We start from the raw sequence: 26,941 nt of genomic DNA, 5'->3' as shown, positions 1-26,941 counted from the left end.
CCGATTCTTTTTTTAAAATAAATTATGAGTACCCAATTCATTTTTTCCAATTAAGGGGCAATTTAGCGTGGCTAATCCACCTAGCCTGCACATCTTTGGGTTGTGGGGGCGAAACCCACCCAAACATGGGGAGAATGTGCAAATTCCACATGGACAGTGACCCAGTGCCGCGATCGAACCTGGGACCTCGGCGCCGTGAAATATCGATTCTTTACTAAGCAGCCTTCTAATCTCATTATTGGGAGAGATGCATTTCATCTGGCTTTTTATTTTATTTTTTTAAATTTTTTTTATAAATTTAGAGTACCCAATTATTTTTTCCAATTAAGGGGCAATTTAGCGTGGCCAATCCACCTAGCCCACACATCTTCGGGTTGTGGGGGTGAAACCCACGCAGACACGGGGAGAATGTGCAAACTCCACATGGACAGTGACCCAGGGCCGGGATTCAAACCCGGGTCCTCAGCGCCGTAGGCAGCAATGCTAACCACTGTGCCATCATGTTGCCCTCATCTGGCTTTTTGAATATTGGCTTTTGAATGCTGTCTTTAGGTAGATTTCTACCTGTTGCTGGACATGATGTCTTGTTAAATTTGTTTTACTTTGGTTGCTAAGCACATTCATGACAGTATTGAAGTAGATAAAGACTAAAAATATTCTAACAGGTGCTCACTCCAGTGAAAAGAAATTAATGACAGAAGAACTGCTTCAAATGAAGAAACTGAAGGAAATTGCCAATCGGGATATGGCTGACAAGGAGTCTGAAGTAGTAAAGATCAAACAAGCGCTGGAGAAGACTACTGCTGCAGGAACAGATAGAGGACGCCAAGTCTGGTTGCTAGAAACGCAGGCATGTTTGACTGGAATTATGGCATCTTTATTCATGATATTATCGTTTTTTTAAATGCATTATGGATTGAAAATGACCCAGAATCCCATTTCTGTAATTATTTATTGCTTATTTTTAAAAAAGGATGGTATTATTATCAGAACTTTTAATTCATGGGATGTGGGCGTCGCTGGCTGAGCCAGCCAGTGTTTATTGCTCTTGACTGAGTGGCTTGCTGGGCCATTTTAGAGGGTGTTTAATCAACAGTCAGCTATGTTGCTGTGGGCTTGGAGTCACATGTAGGCCAGGTAGGTAAGGATGGGCAAATTTCCTTCTCTCCAAGCCAGGCTTTTTCAAAGTTGAGGTCGCGACCCGCGGGTGGGTCATGGGCAGATGTAAAAAGGGTCGTGGCGCACCCTGAAATTAACATAGGTATCCCAACTACGGGGAAAGATCAGGATGGCAAACAGAAAATATTCCACAAAAGTGGCTTTTGTGAGGGGAGATACAGGAGAATGCATGGCTCAGGAGTGAGAAGCAGAATGGACTGGCCGGCTGACAGACATCCCAACAGCAAACCAGACTGTTAGCTGTAATTTGGAACCATTACGTGGACAAGACTGAAGCCAGGTAATGGGACATCAGGTCGTCACCAATCAATCCGACTTTTCACTAAACTGAAATCTTTCAATCAACTAAACTTAAATGGAGTAGCTTTTCGGGTACAACCACCAAGAGACTCAGTTCCCATTTCTTAGAGAAGCTAGCACAGACCCCCATCCTGCAAGCCCTCCACTTACACACTCTTTCTCTCCATCCTCTCGTTGGAAAGAGCTTTTGGGAACCAAACACCAGAGCCGGGAGTCTCTAAATCTGCAGCTAAGTGTTGACACCGGCGTAAACATCGGAGTGTTTCACTGGAATGGGCCTCTTGGCCCAGCGATTCAGTAGCCCACAGGGGCCAGCATGGCGCCGCAGTGCTCCGCGCTGCCGTACGCGGCCCTGCACTGGTCCACGCAAGCGCACGGCGGCCGCTTCCGCGCTAGCGTCACCCAACATGGTGGAGCCACACAGCGGACCAGCGCGGAAGAAATTAGCCCCCCCCCAGATCGCACGCGCCTGGCTGTCATGGAGGCCTCCCCGGAGACTTATCGTCCAGTCCCCCACCAGGATGGGCAGCAGCGGTGCCGAACCATACGTGAACCATTCCGGCGGGAACTCAGCCGGTCAACCGTGGGGGCCCCTTTCAACGGCCCCCAACCGGCGTTGCGTCAACTGCGCACGCGCGACTGTTGCCGATTTCCCCGGCGCCGGAGAATGGTGTCCCGGCGTCGGACCCGATTAAGCGGTTCTGAGGCCCCATTCTCCCCCCCTGTGCCGAGGCCCATTTCGGCACTCGGATAGTCCCGGCTCAGGTTGGGGATTTTACACATCCATTCAAAATGTGTGAGGGACACCAGCTTTGGAGAAAACTGTCTTCTTTCTTTCTGGGTCTGGGTGTTGAGCCTAATCTCTCTGACAGGTCCGGCACGGTAGCACAGTGGTTAGCACTGTTGCTTCATAGCACCAAGCACTCGGATTCGATTGCTGGCTTGGGTCACTGGCTGTGTGTAGTCTACATGTTCTCCCTGTGTCTGTGTGGGTTTCCTCCGGGCTCTCTGGTTTCCTCCCACAAGTCCCAAAAGGCGTGGTTGTTAAATGAATTGGATGTTCTGAATTTTCCCTCTGTGTACCCGAACAGGCGCCAGAGTGTGGCGACTAGGGGATTTTCACAGTAACTTCATTGCAGTGTTAATGTAAGCCTACTGGTGACACTAATAAAAATGATATTATTGTATTATGTTAGGTCCCACTCCTCTGAGATCGGGTGGCTATTTTTAAAAGGCATCTCAATCTCACAGTACTGTTGCGATTCTTCTCCCCCCCCCCCCCCCCCCCCCCCCCCCCCCCCACCTCCTCCCTGGAGTGCTGGCAGGGCTCCCGCAGGCACCACTTCTTCACACCCCCACCCACCCCTGTTGTTTATAAATAGCTCTACAGGAGTCTGTTAACTCTGAAGAACAGCTGTTTTCCCATGTAGCCATCTAAGATGGACACTGGGCTACAAAATGGAGAACTGCTAAGACTGCAGGGAGAAACAGTCATAGTGAGAACAAGCAGCTTGCAGAAGACTGTTTTGCATTCTACACGTCCAGAAACCAGTTTCTGGCCAGGTGCAGAGTTTCAGCCAAAGGTGCAAATGGGAAACAGATCTGCATAGTAATGAGGTGATCCAGATCCAGACCCCGGACAATGGAAACATTTAAGTATCAATGGATACTTCTCCATAGACGCCCAGACAGAATGGCGCCAAAGCAACCAACACAAAGAGCCGTAGGGATCGCCCCACCCATCGAGGAACGACCCTCAGATTGGGGAGTTCGAATGATATTGATTGGGAAAGACCCAATCGATACCTGGCAGGTGAAAGAACCCGCCCCAAGGGGCACGGACTTCTAGGACCTATAAGAGTAGGTCCCGCACATGGTTCGGTCTGTTTTTAGCTCCGGCCCAGACCTGTTACATCGCATCCTGACTCCAGTTTTCATCACCGGCCGTTGAGCATCAGCCATCGAACTGTAAGTGCCAACACAACGATCGCTACGTGATCCAGACCTTGCTAGATCTTGACAACTTTGCGAATCAGAAAGTTGCAGACCAAGAACGGGACGAAGGCCTTGTCCCCTGACCTTGCCTGTTCCTGTCTAGATAAGTATTTAGTTGTTTAGTATTAGAAGTAAGTTAGTCTCTTTAGCGTATGCATGTGTATTTATTATATTTGTTATAATAAACACCAATCGTTTGGACTTACTAATCGGTGTACGGATTAATTACTTTGAACCTGATCTTGATATACTTGTGTCGGTGTCTCAATACGGCACCTGGCGACTCCGAGCATAATTACACACACACAGCCATAGTAGTGTTAAGCACACGGCCTTTAAACGGAGGCGTGTTAATCACATTCCAGTAAAACGAGCAACACCCAACCACAGTTTTTTTTAAAGAGGCTGTTCTGAGAACCTGGTAGCTCTTAAGGTAATCCTTCCTTTGATTGTGCCTGCATTGGTTACATTCAATTGAACGTAACCAATACAGTTGAAAGCTTTTAGGCTTCCAGGCATGCACACAGGCTTGAAAGCGTTAAAGGGAAATGAAATTGACAATGAAACAACCATTTCAATGGTTTCCACCACATTAAGTCCCTATCAACAGGGGTACAGATGGCTGCTGCAACCTGTGTCAGCGACAGGCTCTGCAGCCTCTGACCTGACCCCCCAGTGGGGCCCACTGTGGGTGTCCTCATTGGGTAGGCCATGTGTTATCCCATCATAGGGTGGTACATGGTTGTGCAGTGGAGAGGGTCACCAATCGCCCCCATGCTTAGAGGCTTGTGTATGGTCCAGTCCCACAGATGGGGTTGAGCGAGGGGGTGGGCATCTGCTGGGAACCTAGCTACAGTGTGATGTGGGTGTTGGGTGTGTACATATATTGTGACAACCTGTTCGGGGCATGATGGATGGGTGCAGGGGTGCAGTGGGCAGGCAGGGCTTGGAGAAAGCTGGTGGTCCTGTGGAATGGGCTATCTGATAGTGTCTCTGATGACACCTCTGCCCTGAGAAGGACAGTGTGCCAGGGAGGGTGCAAGAAACATGGTGCATGTGTCCTATTTTCGGAGTGAACTGTGCTATTCCCCAACTTCTCCTCAAGTGGGGCTGCGCTTCTGAGGAGTGCTCTGGTGGACCACTGATGGAGCTTCCAAATTACCAGAGGCTCTGTAAACATTTCCAGGACACAGTGAGCAGTCAGCAGTGTGAGCAGCCAGCTTGTAACTTGTACCTAATAGTTGCTTTTAAAACCTTTACTGCAGCAATGGCTGCTTGTGCCCTGCCACTCTGATCCTGAGGGGGACACCCGAATCCACTGAAATGCCAGCAAGACGCTCCCCGCTACACCTCCCCGGTCCTGGCAGCCACCCCCAGCAAATTTTGCAATTTTAAACATTAAAAAAAAACTTTTCTTACCTTCTCTCTCTCCCTTGGCAGCCGTGGCGCCCAGTCCCTGCTTGTAAATACCTGTAGCAAACCGTGCCTGCATGACTTCTTCCAGACGGGTGGAGGCGCGGAGCATACTGGGTCGGTCCCAATAATTAAATGTAAATGCATGCAAATGCCGTTTTTGCTTGCCACCAGCGTAGGAGCATAGTGGTCAGTTCGGCACCAGGCACAAATCTTGATTTCGGCCGGACGCCTGATCACGATCCGCGTTGCCAGCATCATGGGGTGGAGACTCCAGGCCATTGTTTTTCATGTGAGACAATGTAGAATTTTTTCAGTGGGTGAGCTTTAATATTATAAATTCCGACCACTATCATCCTATTCAATTATTTGTCATGATAAATTGTTTTCAAAATTTATAAAAATAACCGGGACAAGATCTCATTTCTCAAATATTGTGAAAATTGTCTCATCTGCTTTTGGTGGTCTGGATTGACTGAGACCTGGGAGGAGCTGTCGGCCTTTGGTGGTATATGAAAACAATTTTAACAACAACAATAACTTGTATTTTTAGAACACCGTTAATATAATTAAACACTTCAAGGTGCTTCGTAGGAGCATTATAAAACAAAATTTGCCACCGAGGGGCTTGAGATTTAGGGAAGATGACCAAAAGCTTCATGAAAAGGGTAGATTTGAAGGAGGAAAAAATGGCAAAGAGGTGAAGGAGTTTAGGGAAGGAATTCCTGAGCTTGCCTTGTCAGCTAAAGACATGGCTACCCAAGTTGGAATGATTAAAATTGGTAATGCTCAAGCGACCAAAATTGGATGATAAAAGATACCTTGGAGGAGGTTCCAGAGATAGGAAGGAGAAAGGGCATGAAGGGATTTGAAAACAAGGATAAGAATTTTAAAATTGAGGTAATCCTTAACCAGTAGGTTATTGAAATCGGGAAGGCTAGATGGGTGCACAGGATCTGGTGCGAGATAGGATGTGATTAACAGAGTTTTGGATGACCTCAAGTTTAAGAATGGTCGTTGGAAAGATAGTAGATTTGATACATTTCCTCAAAAGTGATTTTGCTGTTTTATTAGTTGCATATACATTTTTAAAATATGTTTTCATTTTAAGCTTAATCAGCATATTGAGAAGCATCAGGCCACAGAGGCTCAGCTTGGAGAAAAGAAGTCTGAATTAATCAAGACCCAGGTTGCCCTTCATCAACTTGAAGAGAATTACTATTGTAGTACTGCATCCATCCAGGACCATATTGCTAAAGAACTGCGGTGAGAGGATTATGGATTTTTTTTATAGCATGAAGGACTTTTGAATTGAACTCAATCCACTTATTTAAACATTTGCAGTAAAGCAGAAATGATTGTGATGCCAATAAAAGGATTCAACTTCTAGCATCCTGTATGTTTTATATATATATCTAATAATTTCTATGTACAGTGCTGATGATTGAGTTTTATTTTTTTCTAAAAATGGGATGATCAGAAAATCATTTTTTTTGTCAATTTACAAGTCCCATGCTATGGCAGTGAAAGAAATCTGGTTATAGTAATGAAGCTACTGATATTTACATGTCAGAACAGCTTTATTGGGCCAGTATTTGCTGGAACAGGGCATCTTGCAACATGTTCCATGAGTTGGATTTCTTTTCCTAGCCCATTCGCTTGAAAATGTTTTGCACTACAAATTGCACGAAATGCAAGTCCCTAAGAGGAGAACAAAGTTAGTTGGATTAAAAACTCAAAATGCTGGAAGTAATCAGCCAGTCGGGCAGCATCCATAGACAGTAAAACTGATTAATGCTTCAGGTTTATGACCTTTCATCAAGTTCTAATGAAAAGTCATCGATCTAAAGTATTTAAAATAAATTTAGAGTACCCAATTATTTTTTTTCCAATTAGGGGGCAATTTAGCATGGCCAATCCACCTAACTTGTACATCTTTGGGTTGTGAGGTGAAACCCACGCAGACACGGGGAGAATATGCAAACTCCCACACTGCTCGCAGCTACCCTCCACCCCCGACATCCGGTGGCAGCTATGGTGTGAGTGGTCGCACACAGGGCAGCTCCTGCTTGAAGGCTTGGAAAAGAGCTCATTTTACCCAAAATTCAGTGCAACTTCGACAGAAGAGTGTAGCTGAAGGTTGGATGCAAAGCTTCCCCTGGGAGCGGTATGTCTGCTGGTTACCAAACCCAGCAGAAGAAGGTGAAATACCTGGCCAAGGAGTTGGAAGAGACCTGTGGCGCAGCAGCCAGTGGAAGATGGCAGAGGAGGAAGGGCTGGTGCAAGTTGGAAAGCCCCAGATGGAACAGTTGTTGGCTTTCGGCAAGTAAGAGTTCCCCAGCAGAGGAAGGAGATGCAGGAGGATCGCTCGAAGGCCATCGAAAGGGCTGTGACACCTCTGATGGAGAGGGTGGAGAAATGCTTGGAGGTGCAGGGGTCGCAGATCCGAGAGATTGAGAGGGTGATGTTGGACCAGCGATCAGGCATTGGAGGCGGAGGTGGGGCTCTTTGGAGACCTTTGTAAGACTTGAGAGCAAAGGTGGAGGAGCAGGAAAGTCGATCGAGAAGGCAGAATCTGGGCAAAGTGGGCCTACCTGAAGGATTGGAAGGTGCGAGTGACACAAGGTACATTTCGAGGATGCTGGTGGGGCTGGTGGCGGAGGGGGTGTGGATAGGTTCCCTGAAGTGGATGGAGCGCAGAGATCTCTGAGGCAGAGGCCAAGAGCGGGGAGTCGCCGTGGGCTGTGATCATGAGGCTCCATAAGTTCGTGGAGAGAGAGAAGATTCGGCATTGGGCCAGGGCGGAGCGCAACTATGAATGGGAAAGGATCAAGGTCATTGGAGCTGAGCTGGCAAAACGACGTGCGGGGTTCAACAAAGTCAAGGCAGTGCTATAGCGACGGCAGACCAGGTTTGAGGTGCCCTAACTGGCGCAGCTTTGGGTGATGTTTGAAGGCTGGGAATACTATTTTGAGACCCCAGAAGCAGCCAATGACTTTATCAAGGGGCATAAAGTGGTGGAGAACTGAACTAAACAATTCTGAGAGAATGAGGCGCTGCCGCTTTGAAGTAGTTGGGAATATGGGTGGAGTGTGGGTTGGAGGTTTTTCTTTTCCTCTGATGTGGAAGGATTTTTTTCTTTCTTTTACTGTTGGATTGACAAAGGGAGGCATGGGAGAAAAAGTTGTAAGGGGACTGCTGTCACCATCCCCCCCCCCCCCCCCCCGGCTGCCTGAGGCTGTGTGTTTTTATTTCTCTGTTTGTTCTTGGAGAGGGTGACCTGTGGTTCGAGATGAGTCTTTGTTTGGGTGGGGGAGGGGGGAGGCCAGAAGGGAGCCTTCATCAAGAGCAGCGAGGTGGGGGGTCAGTGGGAGAAGCCTTTGGGAAGGAGTTGCCACGCTGGCAAGCAATGCTGGTAAACGGAAGTGAGGTAGGGGAGAAGGCCGAGAGAGGTAGAATTGAGGTGGGGATAGGGGGGGTGCGGGAGGGGGAGGGAGAGAGATGTGATGAGGCGAGGTTGGAGAAGAAACATGGTCAGATGTGGAGAAAGGGGCCATCATGGATGAGATTAACAGGGGTAGAGCCAAAAGGGGAGGATGGCAGACAGTAGAGGGGAATGGAGCCGTAAGCTCCCGGTAAGGCTGATAACGTGGAACGTGTGGGGGCTCAATGGACCGGTCAAAACATCTCTGGTCTTTGCGCATCTTAGAAGCTTGAAAGCGGAGGTGGTCTTTCTTCAGGTGACGCACCTCCGCGTGAAGGACCAGGTTAGGCTAAGGAAGGGGTGGGTGGGTCAGGTTTCTACTCGGGGTCTGATTCAAAGTTGCAGGAGTGACAATTTTGATGAGTAAGAAAACGGGGTTTGTGAGTTCGAAGGAAGTGAGGTACCCGGGTGGGAGATATGTGATTGCAATAATAATCTTTATTATTGTCATAAGAAGGCTCACATTAACACTGCAATGAAGTTACTGTGAAAAGCCCCTAGTCGCCACACTGTGGCACCTGTTCGGGTACACTAGGGGAGAATTCAGAATGTCCAATTCACCTAACTAGCCCATCTTTCAGTACTTGTGGAAGAAAACCGGAGCACCCGGAGGAAACCCATGCGGACACGGGGAGAACATACAGACTCGGTACAGGTAATGACCCAAGCCGGGAACCGAACTTGGGACCCTGGCGCTGTGAAGCAACAGTGCTAACTACTGTGCTACCATGCTGCCCAAATGTGAGTGGGGTATTAGAAGGGACGCCGGTGATGTTGATGAATGTGTATTCACCGAATTGGGATAATGTAGGTTTTATGAGGGGGTTGCTGGCAGAAATCATGGACTTGGCCAAGCACCAGTTGATGTAAATTGTGTCCTAGAGCCGAGGGTGGATAGGTCGAGCCCCAGGTCAATGGGTAGGATACGAATGGCAAAGGAGCTGGGTGGGTTTATGGAAAAGGTGGGTATGATGGATCCGTGGCGCTTCAAGAACCCAGGGGGAAGGGAGTATTCCTTCTTTTCGCATGTGTACAGGGTATATTCCAGAATTGACTTTTTTGTGGTGAGCCGGGAGATTTTGGTCTGGATGGAGGGGGCAGAGTACGCAGAGATAGTAATCCTGGACCATGCGCCCCATTGGATGGAGAATTGCATATTAGTGCATCAGCTGCGGAGGCAGGCCGCGTCCAGGGAATATTGAAGATACGGACTGGGGCAGGAGATGTGTTGGAGTGAGGGAAGATAAATGAGGCGTTTAGGATCTGTTCAGGGCGACCTGGGGCTGAAGAACATAAGTACTAGGAGCAGAAGTAGGTTATCTGGCCCCTCAAGCCTGCTCTGCCATTCAATGAGATCATGGCTGATCTTTTGTGGACTCAGCTCCACTTTCCCGCCCAAAAACCATAACCCTTAATCCCTTTATTCTTCAAAAAACTATCTATCTTTACCTTAAAAACATTTAATGAAGGAGCCTCAACTGCTTTGCTGAGCAGGGAATTCCATAGATTCACAACCCTTTGGTGAAGAAGTTCCTCCTAAATTCAGTCCTAAATCTACTTCCCCTTATTTTGAGGCTATGCCCCCGAGTTCTGCTTTCACCCGCAAGTTGAAACAACCTCCCCGCATCTATCCTATCTATTCCCTTCATAATTGTATATGTTTCTATAAGATTGCCATCCAGAGAAACACCCATTAATCCCCAGTCTTTGCTTTCTATTAATTAACCAACCCTCTATCCATGCTACTACTTTATCCTTAACGCCATGCATCTTTATGTTATGCAGCAACCTTTTGTGTGGCACCTTGTCAAAAGCTTTCTGATATCCAGATATACCACATCCATTGCCCCCCCCCCCCCCCCCCATTGTCTACCGCACAGGCAATGTCCTCAAAAAATTCTACTAAATTAGTTAGGCACGACCTGCCCTTTATGAACCCATGCTGCATCTGTCCAATAGGACAATTTCCATCCAGATGCCTCGCTATTTCTTCCTTGATAATAGATTCCGGCATCTTCCCCTACTACCGAAGTTAAGTTAACTAGCCTTTAATTACCCGCTTTTTGCCTACCTCCTTTTTTAAACAGTGGTGTCACGTTTGCTAATTTCCAATCCGCGGGGACCACCCCAGAGTCTTCTGAATTTTGGCAAATTATCACGAGTGCATTTGCAATTTCCCGAGCCATCTCTTTTAGTACCCTGGGATGCATTCCATCAGGGCCAGGGGACTTGTCTACCTTTAGCCCCATTAGCTTGCCCATCACTTCCTCCTTGGTGATAACAAATGTCTCATGGTCCTCACCTGTCATAGCCTCATTTCCATTAGTCACTGGCATGTTATTTGTGTCTTCCACTATGAAGACCGACCCAAAAAACCTGCTCAGTTACTCAGCCATTTCCTCATCTCCCATTATTAAATCTCCCTTCTCGTCTAAAGGACCAATATTTACCTTAGCCACTCTTTTTTTTGTTTTGTATATTTGTAGAAACTTTTACTATCTGTTTTTATATTCTGAGGAAGTTTAATCTCATAATCTATTTTACTCTTTATAACTTTTTTAGTAGCTTTCTGTTGCCCCCTAAATATTTCCGAATCCTCTTGTCCTCTAGTCTCCCACTAATCTTTGCCATTTTGTATGCTAAGAGAGGAACATGGGATGGTTCTTAGGTGAACTGGAGTTTCCACAGCTGGAGGAAGAGAAGAGGTAGGTGCTAGAGGAGCCCCTGGGGCTGAGGAAGATATTAGTAGAGAGTATAAGGGGTATGAAGTCGAGTACGTCCCCGGGGCCCCATGTCTACCCAGCGGAATTGTATAAGGAGTTCACGACAGACCTGGCACCACATCTCTTGGGGGCATTTAATGAGGCGTTGGTGTAAGGGGAGCTGCCAGAGACGATGACGCAGGCAATGATCACGCTAATAGTAAAAAAAGGGAAGGACCCTATGGTACGTGGGTTGCATAGGCCCATGTCGCTGTTAAATATAGACGTGAATGTGCTGGCTAAGTTGGTGGCGGCAAGGATGGAAGGCTGTGTTCTGGGGGTGTTTGCGGAGGACCAAACGGACTTTGTGAAGGGCAGGCAGCTTTCTAGTAAATATTTAAAAAAAATTTTTTTAGAGTACCCAATTATTTTTTTTTTTTACAATTAAGGAGCAATTTAGCGTGGCCAATCCACCTAACCTGCACATCTTTGGGTTGTGGGGGTGAAATCCATGCAGACACGAGGAGAATGTGCAAACTCCACATGGACAGTGACGCAGGGCCGGGATTCGAACCCGGGTCCTCGGTGCCGCAGTCCCAGTGCTAACCACTGTGCAACATGACGCCCTGCTTTCTAGTAAATATAAGCAGATTGTTAAATGTGAGCATGACCCCTTTGGGAGCTCAGGTACTGGAGGTAGTGGTGTCCATGGACGTGGAGAAGGCATTCGACCCGGTGGAGTGGCGGTATCTGTTTGAGGTCCTGGGAAGGTTTGGGTTTGGGCCGAAGCTTGTGGCCTGTTATATGTGGCACCAAGGGGGAGTGTGCAGACCAATGACATGGGTTCATGGAACTTTGAACTACACAGGGGAATAAGGCAGGGGTGCCTGCTGTCGCCGCTGCTGTTTGCGCTGGCTATTGAGGCATTGACATTGGCTCTTGGGGGGCTGGCAGAATGGCAAGGGATTACAAGGGGGCGAAGGGAGCATTGAGTATTGCTCCAATCCAACGACCTACTATTTTATGTTTTGGACTCGCTGGAGAGCATGGAGAGGGTCATGGACCTATTGGTGAAGTTTGGGGTGTTCTTGCGATAAAAGTTAAATGTAGGGAAAAGCTTTCCCGGTGAATGAGTTGGGTCGGAGAGCCAATTTAGGGTGATGCCATTTAAGGTGGCCCGAGACAGGTTTAGATACCTGGGGATTCAGATAATGAGGGAATGGACGATGCTTCACAAATAGAATTTAGTAAAACTGGTGGAGGAGGCTCGGAGGATATCAAGAGGTGGGATATGCTGCACTTGACTTTGGCTGAGAGGGTCCAAGAGGTGAAGTTAAACATTCTGCCGAGGTTCCTGTTCTTATTCAGACCCAATCATTATAACGAAGGCCTTCTTTTGGAAACTGGACACAATTATTTTGGACTTTGTATGGGCGGGGAAGGTGCCAAGGGTTAAGAGGACCCTGTTACAGAGGCAGCAGGGAGGGCTGTTGTTGCCGAACCTGCTTCATTACTATTGGGCAGCAAACGTGGAAAAGGTGACGTGATAGTGGGAAGGAGAGGGGGTAAAATGGGTTCAGATGGAGGAGTAATCCTGTAAGGGGTCCAGCTTAAGGGCTATGCTGACGGCAGCGTTGCCAGTGGCGCTAAGAAGATACTCAGGTAGTACAGTCCACGGTGAAGATCTGGATAAATCTGGACCTTTGACAAAGGATCATCTGGACTCAAAACATTAGCTCTTTTCTCTCCCTACATATGCTGCCAGACCTGCTGAGAGTTTCCAGCATTTTCTCTTTGGGTGAAGATCTGAAACCAGCTGAGGAGGCACTTTAGGATAGAGGGGATGTCGGTGTTAACGCCATTGTGTGAAAAGCATGGTTTTGAGCCGGGGGAGACAGATAGCACGTATAGGAAGTGGAGAGAAGTGGGGCTGGTTGATGTGATGGATTTGTATTTGGAGGAAGGGTTTGCCAGTATAGATTATTTGAAGGAAAGGGTAGAGCTCCCGAGAGGAAGTGAGCATAGGTACCTGCAGGTAAGGAACTTTGCACGGAAGGTTTGGAAAGTGTTCCCAGGTTGCCAAAATACACCCTGCTGGAACGACCGTTGCTTCCGGATGTGAAAGGGGAGGGCAGGATCGGAGACATATACAGATGGTTGGAGGAGGTGAGCAGGTGATGAAGATTAAGAAGTGGGAGGGGGAGCTGGGTGGGGAGATAAACTAGGGAGTATGGAGTGAGGCACTACGAAGGGTAAATGCGACGTTCTTGTGTGCAAGAATGAGCCTAATGCAGTTCAAGGTCATACACAGAGTACATATGATGCGGACAAGAATGAGTGGGTTCTTCCACGGAGTGCGAGAAGTGTGGGCGGGTCCAGCGAATCACACACACATGTTCTGGAACTGCACCTTCTCTGCATTCGCCGCCCAGTAATAGTGTAACAAGTTCTGAAGGGCCAAGCCACCCCCCGACTGCAGTCCCCTGAAGTTAAAACTCACCACTATTCTTAGAATTCCCCCTATACCAAAAAAAAGGTTGATATTCTAAATGGTGAACAGGGGTCCTCACTCCCTGACTCCAGTGCAGGCTTCTGTGGGTGCCATTCAGGTCAAACTATCTTTTCAAGTTATCCCCCGGTATAACCCATACCTTCACCGAAGAATTTTACCTACTTACCCCTTAATAGCATCGATGTCCTGGGTCCTGCGTTATTAAGGAAGTGAAGTAAGCTAATAACCACTTTTTCAGGTTAAGTTATTTTTATTATTATATTTTTTCTTTTAAAAGCTGCAAACACTTTCTTTACAGAAAGGAAAAAATATCTTGCTTCTGGCTGCTTCAGGCCCACCTTGGCAATCGATCTTCTTAAAATCTGGTCTTCTTGAGTTGTATTCGCTGGTGAACTCGGTTGCTGTGTCCTGTTCTTCCCATGCACCGAGCTGTGAGAGCTGGCTCTGCTAGCTATCTCTAAGCTGACTCTGACTCCTGTTTAAATTCTAGTCTTCCTTAGATGTATAGCTGTTTAAACTCGGCTGCTTGCCTTGTCTTTCCCATGACCGAGCTCTCTCTCTCTCTGAGTTCTCCTCCCCTTCTCTCCTGTTGCTGGTTTCTCCTGTCCTCTGTGTTTGTTGCTGCTGCTCCCTGGGTTTATATTCTCTTTCTGAGAGTTATTAAGTTTTAACGACTTTTGTAAATGGGCTTGTTTCACTTTGATAGTTTAAAAGTATCTTTGATGTAAACATCTTACTACAACTAATTATTCATTTTGGGCATATCGTCTCCTCTCAGATCTGATTAAACAATGCTTTGGTTTCAATAGGTGTTACTTTTAATTCTGTGATTTCAAATCGTTTAATTTTCCAATTGTCCCCAGCTCATAACTTTGCCTTTGATTTTGACTTACATGATGTTTCTCGTAGACAGGTCGTCTCCAATTTTCTTTTAATTGTTTGATGTTCATAGAATTTTACACTTTAAAATTGACACCAAATTTGACTGAGCATCTTCCATCCTTTCCAGCTGTTTACTAAGAGAGTTTATTTCAATTAAGGTGTGAAATTTTGCTTTTAGCTGCATGCTAAAATTTAACTTGGTTATGACTTGAAAGACTTGCCTGTTTTAAACATTCGTCCATGCTTTTTCAGATGCTTCCTGAGATAGTTACATTCCATGAAGGTGTGAGCCATTGTTTTAGCTTACCACATGAGACCTGTGTGTTTGCTAAAGCTTGTTTGTGAGCAAGAATCTGCATTTTACAACCCTGCTCTTTGAAGCTGCTATGAAACTTTTGTGGGATCTTTCCCTGTACCCTCTCAAACCAGATATTGCCAGACTTCCATGTTTCAAATGACACATTTTTCTGTATTTTCAAGAACACCCCTTTGGAGCACAACCTTCCTTATCCTGGCTGCCTTCCCTGCCCACACAAATTACAAGACTAGCCTGTCCACCCCTCGAAAGAATGCCTTTGGCAAAAAGACCAGCAGACACTGGAACAAAAACCAAAACCGTGGCAAAATGTTCATCTCTACTGTCTGCACCAGACCTGCCAGCGACAAGCTTGATGACATCTCACCAAGTTCTCCTTCACTCTCCCATCTGGCTCGTGAAGTTTAGCTTAGGAAGTCATGCCAATGCCCGCACCATCTGCACCCCCAAATACCTAAAATGAATTGTCGCGAACTGGAATGGCAACACTCCTGCCCCTGCACCTGGAGAAGCCACCACAAAATATTCGCTTTTCCCGGAATTTAATTTATACACCGGAAACGCCCCAAATTTCCGTAGCAACTCCATTATATCCTCACCGATGAACCCAGGTCTGAGATGTATAGCAGCAGAACATCCGTGTACAGAGACACCCTTGCTCCACCCCCCCTCACTATCCCCTTCCAAAAGTCTGAACCCCTCAGCACAATAGCCAAGGGCTCAATCGCCACGCAAACAGAAGAGGGGACATGGGGCATCCTTGACTCGTTCCATGAGATCATGGGAACAACCCCAAATTCGTAAAATTTGTCAGCACACATGATGTTGGATCCTAGTATAACAATTTCATCATGCTACAAACTTAGGCCCAATCCTGCTTCAGCAACGCCAACAAATAATTCCACTCCACTCTGTCAAACTCCTCCGCATCTAATGCCACCACCACCTCCAACTCCTTTCCTTCTGCCAGAGAAAGCACCACATTCTGCAGCCACCGCACATTCGACGACGCAGCTGCCTTACCTTGACCAACTCTGTCTGATCCTCCCCCACCACCTTCGGAAGGTACTCCTCCAGCCTCACCGCCAACGCGTTCGCCAGTATCTTAGCACCCATGCTCAGTAGAGAAATGGGGCTGTATGAGCCACACTCCACCGGATTCTTCTCCTTTTGGAGTAATAATGAAATGGATGCCTGCCTCATTGTCTCTGGAAATCCTCCCTTTACCATCATGTCCTCAAACATTTCTACCATCAGTGGTGCCAGCTTAACCTTGAACTTTTTATAAAACTCCACTGGGAACCCATCTGGCCCTGGTGCCTTGCCTGACTGCAACTTCACTATTGCTGCCTGCACTTCTTCCACCCACAATGGTTTCTCCAAACTAGCCTTCACCTCCTCTCACCTCTGGACACCTCCAGTCTCTCCAAGAATTCCCTCATCTCCGATATCCTCTGGCGGTTCTGAATTATACAAGCCCCAATGAAAGTCTTCAAAACGCCTCGTTCACCTCCTCTGGTGCCACCACCAACCCAACCATTCCTTCCTTAATCTGCATGATTTCCTTCGCTGCTGCCTACCAACAGAGCAACCATACTCATACACAAGTCTCCATGCTCGCCTCAACTGCCGAACCGCCCTCCCCGTGGATAGATCAAATTTTGCCTGCAACTCTTTCCTCCTCAGCAAAAGCCATCCTCTCCCGGTTCTCCGTATATCTTGCATCAACCTCCAAAATCTCCTCTGTCAACCGCTGCCACTCCTCCCGCGCCTCCCTATCCACTTTTGCCTTGAATCAAATGACCTCACCCCTCACTACTGTCTTCTACTGATCGCGAAACCTCCCCATTTCTGATAAACTCCACGTACTCTTCAATCACCTTCCCTATCCTAATGCAAAAATTCAAGTCTGCCAACAAACCCACTGTCAGGTGGATGTACCTTTAAGAAATGGGTGTTTATCAAATAGCTGCAGTGATGCCAGTGTGTGGGTGGAGATGGGCTTGTCTGTCTGTCTTTTACTTTGGTTTTGGGCTGTAAAGCTGCTTTGTGGCTCTATTTTTCATTTCGTTTTCAGAGTTGGAGAGCTGTATTCAAAGCAAGCAGATGTGTAATGATTTCTCTACAAGCTAAAGAATGCTTTCAGCTCACTTTCTGGAGAGAATTGAAATCTGCTGTCTTTGTAAAAAGGGTTTAACTTATGGATGTTGCTAGGAAAGGTATTAAGGGTTACCTATAGAGTATTGTATCTGTGGGGCTACATGTGTTAGTAACTGATTAGATGTTTACTGTGTGTTTATAAAATGTTAACTGGGTTATAGAATAAACATATTTTTGTTTTAAAAATACTTAAAGTTTCTGTGGCATAACACCTGGAGAGTGGACCCTTGTGCTCCCCATAACCAAAATCTATTAAGAGTCATGGGTCAGGTGAACTCCATGATATACTTTGGAGTTTTCTAAACCCTGGCCCATAACAAATTGGGGGCTCGTGGGGGTAAAAGGCTATCTTTCGTGATTGGGTTGGCTTAGTGAACTTAAAGACAGTGAGGGGTGAGCATATTTGTGTTTGCTTTTCAGGTGTGGTATTTTAGTTTAAGTAAGGAGTGTGTTGTGAACAATGGCTCATTCAGAGGCTCGGAAGTTTTTGGGGGTGGAGAAGGTCACATGCAGTACCTTACGGACAGAGACTAAAAAAAGGCTTTTAGATTTGGCAAAGACATTGCAGTTAACATTACCTGACAGCACACAAAAATATGTGGTACTTACGGCGGTAGCTGAGCATTTAATATTGCCTGAGATACAGTCTGACGCATTAGAACTGGCAAAAATTCAGTTACAGATTAAGCAACTGGAACATGTGAAAGATTTAAAGCAGCTTGAATACACAATGAGGGACAAAGAAAAATAGAGAGAGAGATAGAGAGGAAAAAGAGAAAGAGATAGAGAGGAAAAAGGAAAAAAGAGAGAGAGGAAGGGGAAAGAGATCGAGAGGAAAGGGAAAAAGAGAGAGTTCGAACTTTGTAAAATGGCCATGAAACATGAGTCAGTTAAAATTGGCAGACGTAAAGGGAAACATACAGTTTGAGGATAGTGATGAGGCTAATGAGCCTGAGCGTCATAGTCGAAGGCTTGGTGGGGTTCTATTTAATTATGTCAATGCATTGCCACGGTTTGAGGACAAGGAGGTAGAAGCCTTTTTCATTTCATTTGAGAAGGTAGCTAACAAATTAAATGGCCACAGGACGTGTGGGTATTACTGATTCAAACAAAGGTGGTAGGTAGAGCAAGTGAAGTACTTGAATCACCATCAGAGAAGGTATCTGGGACGTATGAGGAGGTGAAAAAAATCCATCTTGGGTGCATATGAACTAGTGCCTGAAGCCTACAGACAAAGGTTTAGAAATTTAAGGAAAGAACGTGGTCAAACATACATGGAGTTTGAAAGGATCAAACAGAGTAATTTTGATAGGTGGATAAGGGCTTTGAAAATAGACCAAACGTATGAAGCTCTCAGCGAAATTATACTTTGGAGAAGTTTAAAAATTCAATTCCTGATGTAGTGAGAACTCATGTGGAAGAGCAGAGGGTAAAAACTGTGAGGTTAGCAGCAGAAATGGCAGACGATTATGAATTAGTTCATAAATCAAAGCTTGGTTTCCGACATCAGTTTCAACCTGTGAGGGATAGAAACTGGGGAAAAGAGAAATACTCAAGTGGTAGAGGTCAAAGTGATCTGATGGGAGATGTCAAGGAGAATGTACCTCAGATTTAAAAAGAAATCCAGGAGGGTGGAAGAGAAATGAAACGTTTCAAATGTTTTCACTGTAGTAAACTAGGCCATGTAAAGTCACAGTGTTGGTGGTTGAAGAAAAGCACTGGGAAGGCTGATGTGGTAAAACAGGATAAGACAGTGTGGTTTGTTAAAGTGGTAAAGGAAAGCCCAAGTGAAGCGAAGGAAGTGCAAAATATTGTACAGCCTGATCAAGAGGTGATTGATAAGAAGGTGCCAGATCTCTCTAAAGAATTTAATTGTGTGGGTAAAGTTTACTCGTGCGTATCAGGAGGAGCAGGTAAAGAAGCCACAATTTTAAGAGATACGGGAGCTAGTCAATCTTTGATGGTAAGAGATGAGGTGTTATGTAGTTTTGGAGGAATATTGCCAGAAAAGGCGGTAATATGTGGAATTCAGGGTGAGAGGAGTAGTGTTCCATTATATAAGGTAAGGTTGGAAAGTCCAGTGAAGAATGGTGAAGTGGTAGTAGGAGTAATAGAGAAATTATCTTGTCCAGGATTACAGTTTATCTTGGGTAATGACATAGCTGGATCGCAGGTCAGAGTGATGCCTACTGTGGTTGATCAGCCAGTGGAAAATCAGACAACTGAAGTGTTGAAGGACGAATATCCTGGGATTTTTCCAGATTGTGTAGTAACAAGGTCGCAAAGTCACAGGTTAAGACAAGAGGAGAAATCAGAGAGTGAAGATAAAGTTGAAGTGCAATTATCAGAAACGATTTTTGATCACGGTTGGAAGAGAACAGGTGGAAGATGAGGCGGATATTTTTAGTTCAGGAAAATTGGCGGAAGTACAACAGAAAGATATAGTAATAAAACGGATGTATCAGAAAGAATATACGGAAGAGGAATCTGAGTGTATACCAAAGTGTTATTACCGTAAAAATGATGCCTTGATGAGGAAATGGAGACCTTTATGTATGCAGGTGGATGAAAAGTGGGCAGAAGTTCATCAAGTGGTATTGCCGGTAGAGTATAGAAAGGAGGTATTGCGAGTAGCACATGAGATACCAGTGGGAGATCATTTGGGAGTAAGGAAAACTGGAGCTAAAATCCAAAAACATTTTTATTGGCCTGGACTACATAAAGATGTAGTTAAATTTTGTCGATCATGTCACACATGTCAAGTGATAGGGAAACCTCAAGCAGTGATAAAACCAGCACCCTTAACACCCATTCCAGCATTTGAGGAACCTTTTACAAGGGTCTTAATTGATTACAAAGGACCGCTTCCTAAAACTAAAAGTGGGAATCAACATCTTTTGACTATAATGGATGTGTCTACTAGGTTTCCAGAGGCAATTCCAGTACATAATTTTACAGCTAGAAAGATTGCGCAGGAGTTACTTAAATTCTTTACTTGATATGGACTACCCACAGAAATACAATTTTACCTCCAGGTTATTCAAAGAAGTTATGGATAGCTTAGGAATAAAACAATTTAAATCAACTGCGTACCATCCAGAATTGCAGGGAGCGTTAGAAAGGTACCATCAGACATTAAAGGCAATGTTGTGGGCTTATTGTCAAGATTATCCAGAGGATTTAGATAAAGGAATTCCATCCATACTGTTTGCAATTAGGGATGCACTTAATGAGTCAACCAAATTCAGTTCTTTTGAACTAATTTTTGGTCAAGAGGTAAGAGGACCACTTAAATTGATTAAGGAAAAATTAGTGAGTGAGCAGTTGGAACTTACATTATTGGATTTTGTGTCAAATTTTAGGGAACGATTAAATAGAGCAGGGGAATTAGCTAGACCACATTTAAAGGTTGCACAATATGTGATGAAACGGGTAGCGGACAAGAAAGCAAAAGTTTATAGTTTTGCCAGTGGAGACAAAGTTTTAGTATTATTTTCAGTGGTAGGTGAACCTTTAAAAGCAAGGTTTTGTGGACCGTATCAGATTGAAAGGAAAGTAAGTGAGGTGAATTATGTGGTAAGAACGCCAGATAGAAGGAAAACTCACCGAGTATGTCATGTGAATATGCTTACAAGGTATTTGGAAAGGGAAGGAGAGCAAAAGGAGGAGGTTTTAATGACACTGACTCAAAGTGAAGAACCAAATCCAGATGGCTTTGAACTTGACATTCCCCAAATTAAATTGGAAAACGAGGATGTTCTTAAAAATTGTGATCAATTGTTGAGTTACCTTCCAGAGGAAAAACAAACTGACCTGTAAGAGTTATTGATATCACATGGGCAAGTTTGTGGAGATAAATTGGGAAGCTCTAAAATGGCTGTACATGATGTTGATGTGGGAAATGCTGTTCCAATTAAACAACATCCATAACCCTTAAAAATTGGCACAGGTTAACAAGGAAATTGAAAGTATGCTTAAAACAGGCATAATTGAAGTGGGTTGCAGCCAATAGAGCTCACCCATAGTGATGGTACCAAAACTGGATGGTACCCAACGGTTGTGTGTGGACTATAGAACGGTTAATGCAGTTCCAAGAATCGGCTCTTATCCTACCCCATGTTTGGAGGATTGCATTGAGAAAGTGGGACAATCAGCTTTTATTTCCAAACTGGATTTACTTAAAGGTTACTGGCAGGTACCTTTATCCGAAAGGGCGAAGGAGATTTTAGCTTTTTTGACTCCAGATGGTATATACCAATTCAAAGTTATGCCATTTGGCATGAAATACGCCCCAGCCACATTTCAACGGTTAACTAACAAAGTTGTTTCAGGATTACCCAATTGTGCGGTATACATCAACGATCTGGTAATTTTTAACCAGACATGGAAAGAACATTTGAAGCATCTGATGGAGTTATTCGATCGACTTCAGGAGTCGGGTTTGGTGGTAAACCTAGCCAAAAGTGAATTTGGAAAAGCCCAAGTACCCATTTGTTGGCCATACAATCGGACAGGGTCGAATGGTCCCACGGGATGTGAAAACAAAAGTTATTGGGGACACGAAGGGAAATCATGCGATTTCCTGGCATGAGTGGATTTTACTGGAAATTTGTGTCGAATTTTAGCTGTGTGGTCGCTCCACTGATGGACTTGCTAAAGAAGCGCAGCAAATTTCAGTGGACAGCGGAGTTGTCAACAGGTCTTTGACGGCCTGAAGGCTGTGTTAACCAATGCTCCTGTGTTAGCCATCCCAAATTATACAAAACCATTCAAAGTCGCTGTTGATGCGAGTGATGTGGCGTAGGTGCGGTGCTTCTACAGGACGATGATGAAGGACTCGAGCCTATTGGTTATTTTTCTAAGAAATTAAATATGCACCAGAAGAAGTATTCAATGATTGAGAAGGAGATTTTGAGCTTGGTGCTGGCCTTGCAACATTTTCACATTTATGTGACCAGCAATCCATCTGACACAATTATATATACTGATCATAATCCATTGAATTTTTGGAGCGATTCCGGAATAACAATGCCATACTGTTTCGATGGAGTTTATTGTTACAGCCATTCTCTTTAAAAATAATACATGTGGCACGACGAGAAAACACGATAGCCGATGCTTTGTCATGAATGTGATGAAGAGAAACAGGTTCGGTGGAGGAAGATGAACTAAAATGGACTATGTTATTATACGGGTTTTGTTCCTTTAAAAAAATGTATATTCACTGTCGATATTTCTTAAAGGAAAGTGAAAATGTGAAAAATGAAAACATCTTAAAGTTGATGGTTTATATTTTTTCGTGAGGGGAGGTGTCAGGTGGATGTACCTTTCAGAAATGGGTGCTTTTCATCACACAGTGATGTCAGTGTGTGGGTGGAGCTGGGCTGTCTGTCTGTGTTTTGCTTTCATTTTGAGCTGTAAAGCTGCTTTGTGGCTCTGTTTTTGGTTTCGTTATCAGAGTTGGAGAGCTGTATTCAAAGCAAGCACATGTGTAATGATCTCTCTATAAGCTAAAGAATGTTTTCAGCTCACTTGATGATTTCAAAGTAATACCTGTTTCTGTAGAGAATTGAAACCTGCTGTCTTTGTAAAAAGGGTTTAACTTATGGATGTTGCTAGGAAAATTATTAAGGGTTATCTATCGAGTATTGTATCTGTGGAGCTACATGTGTTGGTAATTGATAAGATGTTTACTGTGTGTTTAGCAAATTTTAACTGGGTTTATAGAATAAACATTGTTTTGTTTTAAAATTACTTAAAGTCTCTGTTGCATAACACCTGGAGAGTGGACCCTTGTGCTCCCCATAACCAAAATCCATTAAAAGTCGTGGGTCAGGTGAACTCCATGATATACTTTGGAGTTTTCTAAACCCTGGCCCATAACACCCACATCTAGCCTCCACGCTGGCTTCTGGGTCAGCCCCTTTTCCAAAACCACATCCACCAAGTGAGGAGCATGGTCCAATACCACAATTGCCGAATACTCTGCCTTCTTCGCCCCAGCCAGCAGTGCCTTCCCTGCCACAAAAATTATGTTTCTTGAGTCCACCTTGTGCACTGGTGATAAGAACGAATGCTCCCTATCCCATGGATGCAAAAGCTTCCACCGGATTCTGTCCACCTTCAGGTCCAACATCATATTCCAGTCCGCCCCCACTGAAGGGACCAGCGAACACGGATGGAATTCTGTCCATCTTCAGGCCCAACACCATATTCCAATCCGCCCCCAATATCACCTGGTGAGTATCCAAGTCTGGTATGACCGCCAATATTTTCCTCTTAAACCCAGCATCATTCCAATTTGGGGCAATCTCACCTGTTTACCCACAAGTATCGCCACCCTCTGAGTCCTACATCGAAGCCTGAATGGAACCGCTGGCTCACCCAGCCCTTCCTCAGCCTCATTTGGGTCTTTACCCTCAGCTAAGTCTCCTGTAACAGCATCACGTCCACTTTCAGACCCTTTAAATGCAAGAAAACTTGCACCTTCTTCACTGGTCCCTCACCCTTGCATGTTCCAAGTCACAACTCTAACCAGGGGTCTCTCACTCCTCTTGCCCTTCCTACCCCTCCTCCCTCCATGTTCATCCTCCCAGGCCCCATGTAGCCGGCGAGACGCAGCCCATCCCGTCCCCCCTTCCCAGAAACCCCTCCACCATTTACTCTTGAAAACACCTTACCCAGTATTGGCTCCATCCTCCTGCCATTCACACTTCCTAAGAACACGGCCCCTCCCTCCACCTCACTCTCGTTCACTATCCAACATTACATTTACTAGTGCGGCAGCACCTGCCAGAACACCCTCCCCCACATTGAAAAATCATACCAACTCCAAAGCCCCCCACACTTGCCTCTTCCAACACCCTATATCCTAACAAACCCCAAAACCCAAACAACCATAAATCCCAAACCACCCCAGTCCAAACTCCTATTACACAAAATAGTTAATCATAACAGCCATAAACGGAAAGAAAAAAGGAAAAATGTTTTTCCCCAGCCTAAATCTGTCATAGTCCAAATCCAGTCTAGTCCCAGGCCTTCTGCCTTCACAAAAGCCTCCGCCTAGAAGTAGTAGTCCTTGTTATTGTGCATGACCCTCAGCTTCGCCGGGTAGACCCCACCAAACCGCACGTTGAGGGTATATAATGCTGCCTTGGCTTGACCGAAGGCCACCGTCACCTTGCCAGCTCATTTGTAAAGTCCTAGTACATATGTATACCATTACCATCCCACTCCACCTTCCGCTTCTGCTTCGCCGACCTCAGCAGCGGGGCCTGCGATCAGGCGGAGAATTGCTCCCAGTGCCAAAACTGCAGCTGGCACTGGTTTGACGCTAAATCGCGATGCTCACCGTACAAAAAAGGGCGTTATTGCGACGTACGCTGCGCATAGTTGCAACTGCGTCCGCATCTCATTAGTGAGCCCACCTGCGACACTCTGTCTCTGATGGCCAAGTTCCCAAAGGCGCGGTCCACGTGTGGTCTCAACTATCGTGAACCTGCCATGATGGCTGCTGAGAAAGAGAGAGGGCGTACGGACAGTGTCCAGCACCGCCATACTTCACTGACAGTCATGCTCCTTGCTGGCGGGCTTCTGCCAGGGCCGGGGGGGTGGCCCGGTGGTGGGCTGTGGGGTCATGGTGGACAGGTATGCAACACCATTACAGCACCTGGCAAGACAGCCATGTGGCTGAACATGCCGCTGTCAGCCCACTATAAATTTGGTGCCCTGGGCCATATAGGTGACCCCCCCCCGGGCACCCCCATGGGTGCCCTCTGGCCCCAGCTGACCCACCAGCTGTATGGGCGGTCCAGCACAACCAGTGCCATCTTTTCAACTGCGATCACTGTATGTGGGCGATGTACAGTCTAAGTGTGGCTGCAGCTTGTCAGCCTGCGAGTGTCCATCATGGACCCAGCAATTCCCGCACTGTTTTTTGTGTGTTCTGCTGCTGTTCCACGCGTGCCGGTGCTAGCCCCTCACCGGTAGCGGAATCGGTACGGGTGTGGCTTGGATCCTCCGTTGGTGTCAGCACTTAGACTCAGGAACGGAGAATCCAGCCCCATGTCTTCAACTTTCTGTCCTTTTCAACTGAATTGCAAACAACTCCTTGTAAAAGTTTAATGTCTGTTCTTATCTTGTGCAGCTTCTTGGTAAAAGTCCATGCGGCGTTTATATCTTAACTTTTTTACTGTTGGTATTGTTTCAAGGTCAAGAGTCACCACGTCACATACAGCAGTGTTTCTTATTATCCAAGATTGACCCCTTTGTAATTGATGCAAACTCTAAGCCGTCACTTTCAAACATTCTTAAAACAACTGCAGATTCCAGCGACATTTTAAAGAAATTACAGATTTTCCTTGCTGTATTGCTTCCAAAGCACTTCATGCCCTGCATTTTATTAGGTTAAGTGATTAAAAGACCTTCTATTTTGCAGGGATGAAATCAGCAGTCTGCAGCAAAAGCTGAGGGACAGAGTGTTGTTGGCAGAAGAAGATAAATTTCTCAGGAATAAAGTGGCAGAGGATTGTGGCCGCTTGACAAAGGAAAATGCCCTCTTACACTCTCAAGTGCTGGAGCTAACTAAGGAGCTGGAAAAGGTAGGTATACTTAAAGAAAATTAACTGGCTGTACTTTGAATATTGTCATTTTCGTAATTACTGCATGTAACTGTAATCAATCAACTTAGTGTCACATTTGTCTAGTTCTTTTACAAATTTATTTATATGAACACAGGAGAGGAATACCTGACGTGGGAGGGGGAGAAAGTGGAGGTGGGAGGGTGGTGGTGGTGTCAACCTTTGCTATCCCATGCATCATAATAAAAAGGTAACAGTACATTGAGCAGTGTGTTGAAGGTCACTGCTGCAGACCACACACTTGTGCTAAATTTAAGAATTGGATATACTGTAATTGAATATGTCTGAAAAAACTCCCATTAAGTTAGAAACTTGCTTTAGAAATTCTATTTCCATCTGTACTTTAACATGCTTGATTTGTATGTTTGATATTGGCAGTTAGGAAAGGTTGTGATTAGCAATGTCCTTTCATTCCTATGTTTAGGACTGTGGGGAACAAACCTTTCTGAACCACCAGTTCTACCAGATTCAAACAGGCAGATGCAACAACAAAAAAATTTAACCAGAAATCAGACAGTGCTTTGGGAGGAAAAGTTACTGAAACTTCACAGATTGAATAGGCCACACCATGAATTTTAGATGCCTTTCATCTGGTGGGCAGTATTTTTTATTAGTAGTATCTATTCCATTCATTTTGTAGGGACTCACCATAATTTAGTGCAGTTTAAAAAAAAAACATTTTATTCATAACATCGAGATGCTGAGGTTGAGTCCAGCAATGTCAGCAATCAGTAGTATGCCAGTCAGTCACCAGATTCCTCCAGAGAAATACCAGGAGGTGTGATTTTGAACCAGCTTTCAGTGCTGGGACTCCAGCAGGCCAAGTTACCAAGTGGACAAGCTGCTCTCAGATCAGACAGAATTAGGATACTTTTGTTTTTATTGAAGTTGTTCTGGGATAGTTGATCACCTGCTATTGCTGCAGTCTAGTGTGGAGGGAAACTAAAGTTAACGGTCTATCAGAAATTAATTTTTTGAATTCTTGGCAACAATGTCAATCAAAGTTCTGACCTATATTAGAAGTAAAATGCAGGGCACATTGAAAAAAAAGTGCTCTCCAGCTATCTCAGCCTTCACTGATCTACTTGGGAGAGACCACCACAACATCATATATTTATTTGTGCCTCAACACAATGAAACGTCCTTCACAAGAGCATTATATGACATTGAACCACATAAGGAGATATTAGATCAGATGACCAAAGGTTTGCTCAAAGGGATATGTTTTAAGGAGTATCTTAAAGGAGGAAAACAAGATGGAGAAGTGTAGGGAGGGGATTCCAGAACTTGGGGCCAGAATTCGAGGAACGCAGAAATCTCAGAGGGTTGTGGGGTTGGAGGATATTACATAGCTAGGGA

General features: G+C 45.4%; 1 protein-coding gene across 3 annotated transcripts in view; it reads left to right on the top strand.

The window, feature by feature from the left end:
• The window catches only part of LOC119972645 (early endosome antigen 1-like), a 99,622-nt gene that overhangs the window by 33,017 nt on the left and 39,664 nt on the right, over positions 1-26,941 (top strand). For 2 of the 3 annotated variants that reach the window (XM_038809682.1, XM_038809679.1), the window contains exons 6-8: positions 666-850; positions 5,999-6,153; positions 25,381-25,543. In XM_038809682.1, coding sequence (XP_038665610.1) covers positions 666-850; positions 5,999-6,153; positions 25,381-25,543 — 503 coding nt within the window. The remainder of the gene's footprint in view (positions 1-665; positions 851-5,998; positions 6,154-25,380; positions 25,544-26,941) is intronic. The other variant, XM_038809680.1, reaches the window with a different exon arrangement.

This window comes from Scyliorhinus canicula, chromosome 10, assembly GCF_902713615.1.
Source record: "Scyliorhinus canicula chromosome 10, sScyCan1.1, whole genome shotgun sequence".
Lineage (NCBI taxonomy): Eukaryota > Metazoa > Chordata > Chondrichthyes > Carcharhiniformes > Scyliorhinidae > Scyliorhinus > Scyliorhinus canicula.
This window is presented reverse-complemented; position numbering and strand designations above follow the sequence as displayed.